This window comes from Rhinolophus hipposideros (genome assembly GCF_964194185.1).
Source record: "Rhinolophus hipposideros genome assembly, chromosome: 11".
NCBI classification, from domain to species: domain Eukaryota; kingdom Metazoa; phylum Chordata; class Mammalia; order Chiroptera; family Rhinolophidae; genus Rhinolophus; species Rhinolophus hipposideros.
In genome coordinates this window covers 82,459,019-82,469,467 of record NC_138057.1, presented here as the reverse complement: position 1 = coordinate 82,469,467, position 10,449 = coordinate 82,459,019, and the positions used below count along the sequence as shown (strand labels likewise).

The 10,449-nt window shown below is 56.1% G+C and overlaps 1 protein-coding gene across 1 annotated transcript in view; it reads right to left on the bottom strand.

Moving 5' to 3' along the window:
- Positions 1 to 6,526: 6,526 nt before the first annotated feature.
- The window catches only part of CCDC187 (coiled-coil domain containing 187), a gene marked incomplete at both ends in the record, with an annotated part of 39,294 nt that continues 35,371 nt past the window's right edge, over positions 6,527 to 10,449 (bottom strand). Inside the window, 4 exons of the mRNA XM_081066724.1 lie at positions 6,527 to 8,397; positions 8,916 to 9,001; positions 9,437 to 9,546; positions 9,871 to 10,010. Coding sequence (XP_080922850.1) covers positions 6,527 to 8,397; positions 8,916 to 9,001; positions 9,437 to 9,546; positions 9,871 to 10,010 — 2,207 coding nt within the window. The remainder of the gene's footprint in view (positions 8,398 to 8,915; positions 9,002 to 9,436; positions 9,547 to 9,870; positions 10,011 to 10,449) is intronic.

Genomic DNA, 10,449 nt, shown 5'->3' with positions numbered 1-10,449 from the left:
CCTAATTTTCTAATTGTTATGCATATCTAAATTTTCTTGGAACTGACCAACACAAAAAAGGGAGTGGATCACAGAGAAAATATGAGTCAGCAATGGTCATCCATTTGGATTGGAAGTCCAAATTCTTATGTTGGGGCCACCTTGCTCTTATGGGTGATTTTCTTTTAAATAAGTAAATGATATGATTTAAACTTAAACTATATTTATACTGATGCAACCATCTCTCTCTGCTCCTTACATTGGGAGGTTCTATGTAAGATTTGTTTGCACCCTCTGTCGTGCGGGGCGTCCGGCGGGATCTCTGGTCCCGCTCCCCACATAAGAACGCAGGACACGGTGAGGCCAAAAAGCAACACCCACGGAGCCATAGATGGGGAGTTAAACCAATATATTTTCGCTGGCGGCTGGGCTGGAGACACAGGAACAGCAGTCCGTGCTTGCCAGCCACCATCTTCTTGCTAGCCCCCATTTTTTCTGCTAGCGTAGCCACGGCAGTTATATTAGTGGCCAATGGCTTACGGGTTACAGCTGACAACCAACTAGCCACAGCTGATGGCCATCTGATTAGTTGATGGCCATCTACTACCCGAGCCAGCACCTTTCTATATGAGGACTAGAGCCTGGAAACTGCTTTTTGGGGCTCTGTCCCCACACCATCTCCCCGTGTCCCACCCCTCCCCAGCGACTATTCCTGCCTTCCCTCCTTGACATTTACTGGGTTTCTGCTCCCTGCTGAGCCTGTGCACAAAGCAGGGCCACTGGGTATGCGTTCTAGGAGAGAGACCCAAAACAAGCAAACAAGTGAGTAAGATGGAGAATAGGGGGATTATAACAATGGCACCCAATCTTCTATTCTGAGGTTTGGATCTCTGGTACAATTCAAATGAACAATTTAGTTTGGGACTTTTTGAAAGCTTTTTCTTTCTATTCTTTGCCTCCTTTCTGCCAAATCTTAATGATCCTGTTTACTATACATTTACTCTGCAGACCAGTTTCAGTGGTTCTGTTTGGTTCGGCCCAGTGCTGGCCCTGTGACTTGGAAAAGGTTTTGCATGTGTATGGGATCCACTCCGGGCTCCAACTTAAAGTTACATAACAAATGCAAAGATTTCAATAACCAGTTTAACCACACCTTCCCCCATGCCATGGACAAAGCTGAACCCAATAGAAAATTCCACTACAGGCCGAAGCAATTTACATTCTGGTTAGAAAATATAAAACTTCCAAAGAAACAAAGACTCAGTGCAGGGGTCTCCAGCAGACTGCCCAGCTGACCCTCCTCTTACTTTAATAAGTCTTCCTTCTGTATTTCTACCTGCCTCAAAAATGCTTTCACAACCCTAGAGGGAGCTAGCCAGCAGCCACAACAGAGATGGGTGATATAAAAAGCAGTAAAACAGCCCAGGGCCAGGGAGTGGGGAAGTCTCTCAGAGAAGATGACCTGGAAGAAAGAAGTAAGAAAAGAGGTGAGCAGCCCACGCAGAGAACTGTAGGGGCAAAGGCCCTGACGTGGGAACATTGGAAGAGGAGCCAGAAGCCAGCGTGGCTGGAGCTGAGCAAGCCAGGGGAAAGAGAGGGAACTAGAGAAGCCGCTGAGGGCAAGATCACGCTGAGGGAGGACCAGGCTGGGCTTTGATAATGAATGTGATGATGTGATGGGGGCCAGGGGAGGGTTTTGAGCTGGATGTGGTTCTGGCTGCTGGGTGGAAGTGCAGGAGGGGCAGCAGGAGAACCGTGAGGGCCATCGCAGCCCTCCAAGAGGTGGTGACACTCAGGCGAGGGTGGGTGGCGGTGCTGGTGAGAAGGCTTAGACTTTGGGGATATTTTGAAGGTAGGACATATGGTGGGTCAAACCCAGGCTGTGAGACAAAGGGCTTTGCCTGCAGGGTTTTGGCTTAAGCAACTGCAGAATGAAGTTGCCCTTGGTTGACATGAAAGACGGCAGGGGAGGGATCATCCGGGCAAGAGGAGAGCAGGTTTAGACGTGAGAGTGCAAGTCAAGAGCTTGTTTTGGACCTGTTGAATTTGAGAGACCTTTCCAACATCTGAGGGAGGTGTCAGGCCACGGATTGGCTTTGTGAGTCTGGAGCTCAGAAGGTGAGAGAGACTGGTTGAGGTCTGTGCACCCAGGGAGCCCCAAGGCAGGGCCAGAGGTGCACTCATCAGAGAGAGAGAGAGACAGAGAGAGAGACAGAGAGAGAGAGAGATCTTATCCTGTCCCAGAGCCTGCAATCAAGCCTGCTCTCAGCTGAGCTCGTGGAGCTGTTGCATGGGAGTCTGGGTTCTTTTTGCCCATGCAGTGAAGAATCAAAGGTCAGCAAGCGGATAAGTATGCAAGCAGGGTTTAGTAGTGATGCATTCTCAGGGAAGAAAACAGGGCCTAGCATGGGGGAGAGGGGGAGAGAGAGAAAGGGGGAGAGAGCGAGGGCAAGAGTGCTGGAGGGCCAGAGAGAGAGCTGGTGCAAACCAAAAACTAAGGGGAGAGCTCAAGTCTAGAGGACTTAATACCGTGTTTCCCCGAAAATAAGACCTAACTGGAAAACAATCCCTAGCCTGATTTTTCAGGATGACATCCCCTGACCATAAGCCATAATGTATCTTTTGGAGCAAAACTTAATATAAGACCTAGTCTTATTTGGGGGGAAACACGGTAGTTTGCTGGGTGGGGTGAGGGAGTTTCATATTGATTTAGTGGGAACAGGTGGTGCCTGCTCTTCCAAGGGAGGGCGTGACCTCTTAAGATGGGTGGAGGCCTGTTGACTCCAGATCCTTATTTTGCTCCAGACTACCTATGGGTCGGTCAGATTCGAGGCTGAAGGCATTTAATCAAAGCTAGTTATGAGCTTTTTCTGTAGGCACTACAGGGGCCCCACCCCTCCTCCTCCTGCATTTTCTATTAATAACTTCTACCTAACAGAGCACTAGGGAGGGGCCTTTGCTTGGGGCAAAGGACAGGACTGGCTAGGTGGGGGACAAATGCAGAGAAGCGGTTTGGTGTTTGATGATTTGATGGCTGGCATAGTGTGGGCGGCTTGGGCGAAGGACCATCAGGACAGATGTGGGACTTGCAGCCATCGTTCTGGGGTCTTGATGAGCCAGCGTGGAACAGGACTGACTCTGGACAGGTTTAGTGCGGGCACTCACCAGACAGCCTTGTCCCCAGCGGCAGGAGAACTTGGCCCAGTAGGGACACAGCTCCATGTGGGAGGCTGGCATGCTCAGGGAGCCAGACCCCAGGCACAGGTGGGCACAAACTAAATGGAAACTGCTATGCTCCTCTGGCATGTGTGCAGCCACCACCCCCTCTGGAAGTGGCCGTCAGCCCTTCATTTATATTTATGAGAGCAGCTACTACGGCCACGCAGAGTAAGGAATCAAACCGACTTGTAAAGCTGGTCTGCTGACTTGGGATTTAAAGCGCTGAAGGCGCGTTCATGGGCATTTTATGCAGGAGAAACCGTTAAGCGGGGAAGCTGAAAGAGACAGATCACAGGAAAATTAAACGTGGGGTTTAACTGAGAAATAATCATTTTCTATGAAAGATAATGACTTCTCTGGAGACAGGAATCAAGATTTATTGGCCCAAGAGATTACCGGGGATCGGAGCCAAGCCGAGCACGTTGAGACCTGCAGGGGAGTAATCCTGATATTGAAGTCTTGCTGGGTCAATATATCTGAACTCCTGAGTCCACGGCCCTGCGCACGTCACGTTGGCTGAGATTAAAAATGTCTGCCACCTCGGTGAACACACTTCTCCTCTAGCCAGTCATCTTATAGCCTGGCCTCCCTTGGACCCTGCTATCATGTGAGGTGTGGTAGGATTCCCATTAGTCCCCCTTGACCGGCCTCCCTTCAGGGGCACGGGGCTACAGGCCGAGAGACGACTCCAGCGACACTGTGGCCTGCTGTCACCCGGGCAAGGTGATGTCGGGAGGCCCTCGTTCCAACTGTGAGCACAGCCACAGGCGTCATGCTAAACCATCAGCACCCACCCCATAGTGACCAGAAGGGACACGACCAAATTTGAGGCAGGTCTGCAGGGTTTCGATGTGGGAGATTTATTACCGTGCCAAATGTGTGCATGTAAAATACATAGCTGCTCTCACATGGCCTCATAAATCCAAAAGGGTCAGCCATAAATAGAAAAAAATAAAAAAATTACAGACTAATTTGTTCAGAAAATCAGAAAGGAATCAATAAGAAAGCTGTAGCTCAAAATTTGGTTTCAAATTGTGTACACAGAAAATGAACACATGTCCCCACTGGACCCAAACCTCTCCTGAGCTCTCAGGGGGGCTTGGGAATGGTTGGTGCCTCCCAAACTGTGAAACCCACTCATGGAACATCGGCATAGGATGAAGGTGGGCCTGAGTGGTGACCCAGAGCCTGGGGCCTGGGGAAGGTTCCTGCAGTGTTCTCAGGGGCCTCTCACCAGAGCTGCAGTGTAGAGGATAGGTAGACCTTGGGGCTTCTCCAGGCCAGCTTTGGAGATGTCAGTCACTCTACAAGTGCGTGGAAGTCTGGGCTCCCCAGGGCTCCAGAAACCTCCCCAGGGGTCCATAAACGAAGTTCAGTGAATGAGCTGGGGAAGCCTGGGGCTCTGGACAGGGAAACCGAGTCCAGGAACAGACATTCCTGGACTTCCTGCTGTCCTCAGCACCAGGAATGGACGTTCCTAAGGCCAACACCCTGCTCTCTGGGTTCTGGACTCTCCATCAAGCAGGGACTTTCCAGTTCAGGAAAGGAATTGGGAAAGGATGGGTGGGTGGACGGATGGTCGGATGGTCGGATGGATGGATGGATGATATATAACGATGGATAAACTGATAGATAATAAATGATAGATACATGAGAAATGACATATTAGTTAGACGCTGAGAGATGAATTATAGTGACTCCATAGAGCTCAGGCTCGTGTGCTCTTGCACTAGAGGCGCACACACACTCTCTGCAGCATTCTAGTTGTACTGGAGAAGATGTAGTTCAGGTCCCCAATGTGACCCAGAGACAAAGTCCTGGGGAACTGGCAGACGGGACGTTTAAGTGTCTGCCATTGTCCGAGTCAGAGCACTAGTGCCTGTGGCTTCTGCCAGGAGAGAGGCTTGGCAGCAGCACTGCTCTGGGTGAGGGGGCAGGCTACAGGGGCCTGCTCACAGCCCATCAGCGGCTTGTGTGGTGGCTCCTGAAGGCAGAGGTCACTGCCGTGGCACCCTGTCCTTCAGGTGCATGAAGGTCAGTTGCCCTGGCCCTTATGTGCACCAGGGCTGTTGTACTGAGGCTGCCCCAGGACCCTGCCCCTGGCTTGCTGAGAGCCTGTCCCCCCAGGGCCTCCATCTGGCAGGTCTCGTTTGCTCTTCATGTTCATCTGCTGACTTGTTTCCCGGCGGAAATCCTCTTGATGCTGGGTCAGCATGAATTGCCTAGACGCTCACCTGGGCACCTGCTCTGAGGACAGGAGGCACTCTAGAGGAGAGGAGAGCTGGGGTGGCCCGTGTGCTCGGCAGGACCACCAACACCTTTGAAAACGGCTCCAGGTCCATGCTGAGTCACTGGGGGCTGTTCGGCAATGGCTGCCACTCAGAAACAGGTTCTCGTTTCCTCTGGAAGCAGTCCAGAGCACATCTGGGGAGGCCTGGGCCCATCTACCCCGAGGACAGGCTCGAGGGTTGGCTGTCAGCAGGTGAAGTGCCCTTCGGCCCTTGAATTGCCACATCCCCTAATCTCTATACAACACGGCACAGGATATGGAGACGCCCATCACCCAGCCACCGGGGACTGGCTGGACACCGTGAAACCATCCAGTCTCTTGGCCTCCAGAAGTCAAACTTGGGTCAGTGTCGCCACTAATGATTTCCCGAGCAAAGCTGAGGGCCGTGTCAATGGGCGAGACCCCAGCCCACCTCAGCTCCTTGCTTCCCACTCCCCAAAGCCACTCTCTTCTTCTCTTGCTCTTTGCAGATGCCCCACGCCCACCCCATCCTGGTATGTATTCCTCACGCCGGCTGGAGCAGAGTTCATGCCCGGAGCTGTTCCCCTCCGCTCCTCAGGACTGCTCTCCCTCAAGTCTGGAACCCCCCACACCGTTTTCTGCCCGGCAGCCTCTGAACATACCCCACACAACTTTCTACACTCCTGCCAATTACTGTCTGTGGGTCAGGACCCCTTCAAGAGCTGGGTAGAAGCAATGGACCCAGTGTCCAGAAAACTGCAGCCAGGACAGTGTGCAGATGGTGTCAGGGAGTCACTGTCCAGTCTTTGGCCTGCATCAGATGACCGTCTGCACAGCCAGCCTATTCCGAATGGCGGCTCTGCCCTGGGATAGTCCAGGCTTCCTAAAGCCTCAGCACGCACACACAGACACACACACGCATGCACACACACGCACACACACCTGTATGCACACACACGCACACACGCACAGCGACACCCACACACACATGCACACAAGCACACACAGACACGCACACACACAACCTTGCAAGGGTATCACTGACGTCAGTGCACCACCATCCCCAACACACTCTGCTCAGAAGTCCCATCTTCCGCAAGACGGGCCTGCGGCTGCTGTGTGAGGCCTGGGGACAGCACTAGCACTGGCCCCCTCCTCCGTCGTCGAGCTGCCCGGCTGAGCCAGCTCTGAGAGCACAGCTAGCGTGTCGCACAGGATCCTTCTGCTGAGCTGGGTGGAGACCAGATCCAGCACCTCGGCCTGCTCCACGCCGGGGAGCTCAGTGCAGGGGCCCACGTGCAGAGCAGGAGCTGGGTCCCCGCACCCAGACAGCGCTGTGTCACCAGCCGTCAACAGTGTTGGCAGACCCTCCCCGGCCACACAGGCCATTCTGGACAGAGGTGGGGGCTGCACTGGGGCATCACCTGCCCCCCCACACAAGGGAGACCCTAGCCAGCAGGGTTCGGACCACTGGCCTCCCACAGCCTGGTGCCCCGCAGTGGAACTCGGTTCCTCTAATCTGTCCCCGAGGCTTCCGCCCGGTGCACCTTCGCCCAGGCAGAGCCCAGACTCCTGGGGCCCCAGGGACAGTGCCTCGGGCAGCCCCTCCTCAGATGAGGGCAACTCTCCAGTGCTGATGGAGGCGTCCTCTTCTGGGGGGCCCAGAGAGACCCCAGGAGACATGGTGTCTTCAGGTGGGGAAGGGAAGTCTTCTGAGTGGGAGCTGGCGGTGGCCCCACTCTCTGCTGAGAGGGTGGGAGGGGGCAGAGGGAAGAGGGCACCCCTGTGGGTGGAGGATGGGAGGTCGGCACTGCCATAAGACAGCACCTCGTCCACTGGGGACAGGATCTCAGGCAGGACACCACTGGCCAGAGGAGGGCAGTCTTCCTCAGGGACAGGGGGTGCTCCGCTGCCCCCATGCCCAGGAGCCCGGCTCTCAGCTGTCAGACCTGCCAGCCCACTGGGGTTCCCAGGAGGAGCCTGTAGGCTCACGGGAACTTCAGGCTCTGGTGAGGCCTGTAGGGGCTTCCTATCAGTGGATGGACTCAGGTCAGCATCCGAGGGCTCCTCTGGGCAACCAGGTGCGGCCTGTGGAGGCCCGGTCTCTCCTCCTTTGCCGAAATCTGCCCCTTCAGACCACAAGGACCCCGAGGGAATGGAAAGGGAAAGGTCTAAGTCACCGGAGGAAGAGGCTTTGGATGGGGACGCCATGCAAGCAGCTTCACGGGACGTCCGTTTGGCCTTTCCTGTGTACGATCCACTAGTCAGGCTCCCACTAGTTCCAGAAGCTTCCTGCCCCATCCCAGGGCCCAAAGAGGGAAGTGCCGTTTGGGGCGCCTCGCCGTTTTTCAGGCCAGAGGAACCTCCTGCAGGCGAGGCGTGCCCTGAGGCTGGCTGGGCAGCAGCTCCAGGCTCCAGGAGGTCATCCTCATCCCAGACCTCGCTGGATGCCTCTGACAGTTCTGACCCCGACCTGGGAGAGGGGACATGGAGAAGAGGTGGCTGCTGGCTGGCCTGCGGGAGGCCTAGCGCCAATTCTGGGCCTCCCAGCACAGTGGAGAAGCCCAGCAGGGGACCGGCCCCACTGCCCTCCGGCCTCTCCCAGGTCACCCACCCTCCGCCCCTGTGCAGCTCCTTGGAGCCTCGAGGGGAGGCCTCCCCAGACCAAATCAGGTCTGCGTCTGGGGCGTCCCCAGCTTCCCAGTCCGACAGGGAGACAGAGCTCTCAGAAAGCTGGACCAGGACGGCTGACACTTTCTGGAACTCCTGGAGGGAGGGAAAGGACAGGCTGCTGGCAGAGGAGGAGGCTCGGGACCGCACAGAAGACCCCGAGCAGGTCCTGGGGGCAGGCTCGGAAGGGGAGCCCAGGGCCAAGGGGGCTGAGAGCTGGGGCAGGGGACTGCTCCGCTGCTGGGTGGGGGGCGCGGCCTCCTCAGCGGCTGCCGGAGCTGCAGAGAGAGTGGGTGTGGGGATGACGCCAACAGTTCTACACTCTTGTCCCTGCAACGTCCCCAGTGCTGGGAAGGGCAGCAACCCATACTCCTTGGCCCCTGAGCCAGCCGATCAGAACCAGGAAACCCAGACAGAGGCAGAAATATCCATGGGCGCAGCTAGTGGACCCTTTGATCCCATGGGTTAGCTCAGCCCCACCCACCCCCGCGTGGAAGTGAGTGACGTCTGGGTGGATGTTTCCACGTCTCAGGGACCTGGGCTTAGAACCGAAGCTGCCCTTCAGAGACTGAGTGGCTGTCTTTGCCTCGCTCTGCGTTCATCTGGGACATAAGTGGTCCAGACAGGGAGTCCACCTACAGCCATTCACCTGCCTCTCGGGACCCCATGATGTGACAGGTGGCGAAGGGGTGGGCGCTGTGGGAGGGGGCTGGCTCTGATTTAGAAGCTGGTCTTGGATGACCCTTAAGCAGGGACTCGAGGGCCCTGGTGCAGGGCCGGGGGCCCAGGGCTTCACCTGGACAGGTAGTCTGGACAGGCATCACCTGGGCATCCTCCTGCCAGAAGGGGTTGTGGGCGTCCTCCTGCCAACAGGTCCCTGTCCTGCAAGGGCATCATGGACAAGTCTGGGACGTCCCCAGGACGGACCCCACCCTCCTAACCTCCTCCCAGCTCCAGGTCTCCGAAGGGGGCCTTCAACTACCCCAAAGAGGCCAGTCAGGGCTCAATGGGTGGGCCAAGGAACCCCGTCTTCAAGGTGTCTGGCCTCAGTCCCCACTGTGTCAAGTAGCGGGGGGGTGGCCACCTGACAGGCTCAGAGGCATGTGCTCCCTGGAGGGGCCCCTCCTGCTGCCCCCACCGCTGGCTCCTTATTTCAGACTCAGGTGGCCTGGGGGTGCACAGTGGGCCAGGCCATCTCAAGGGGCTCCAGGACAGAGTGAGAGGACGGGAGCGCTGGCAGAAGCATCTGCATGCCCCCGGCCCCAACCCCTGCCTGAGGGGTCCCCGAGGCCCAGGCAGTGCCCCCAGGCCTCACACCTCAGCTCTCCTGACCACCAGCTTTCTGTTTCTGGGGACTTCCCCACGGGGCTGCCGACAAAGTCCAGCCCTGACTCCGCCCCTGCACGTCCTGCACCGCCTTCAGCCACCTGCTGGAAACACAATGGAGAAATGCCACAGACGGGATGTGGCCACCTCTGCCAGCATCAGTCCAAGTCCCTTAGCTGTGGAGAAAGCCCCTCTGCTTCTGTGATCACAGTCAGAAACAAAGACCATCCCCTACAGAGGGCCCTGAGACCCGCATGCAGCAGACAGCCCTCCTTCCAGCAGGTTCCAAAGACCCACCAACGGATACACCATCTGGGAAAACCCAGAGTCTGTCTCAGCGGCACCTCATCTGATGGACGAGGTCACCCCCCACAAAGCCACATGTCAAGGGCCAGCATGCAGTGCAGAGCCAAGCCCCGACTCACGCTGGCTTCCTGGGGGCTGCGGGGTCCCCCTCCGCCCTGGGACTTCTGCTTTGGGCCTTGGAAGCCCCCAGCATTACTTTCCATCAGAGCCCGGGTCTCCTCCTCTGCAGATGGGGGGCTGGGATTGGTCTGGGGGTCTCCTGTGAGGCAAAGGGATCGTCAGCGCCAACAGGCACAGAACACAGGACACAGAAGACACGGTGTCCAGGAATTCTGAAGCCACATGAACAAAATCTTAAAATTTCAAACAGCCACACACTTAATTTGTGTTTGGCTTGTGGGAGGACACAGAAATATGTGTTATCTACTCCTGAAATTATCCTTGTTAGAGAGTTACTATAACAAGTGCCCGAAAACCTTTCACAGGGAGGTGGGGCAGGGGCAGGCCTTGACCATGTCAAGGTCACCACAGACAAGCTGGAAGATCAGCGAAGTGGGGACAAAGTGGGACAAGGCACCGCAGGAGGGCCTTCGCTGGGGACTTCATGTCTGCACGTCATCATGTTCCTACACCTTCATTCCACCCTGAACCTGGCAGGTGTTGGGACACCAAGACCCAGGGTCTGTGACTATCCTGAG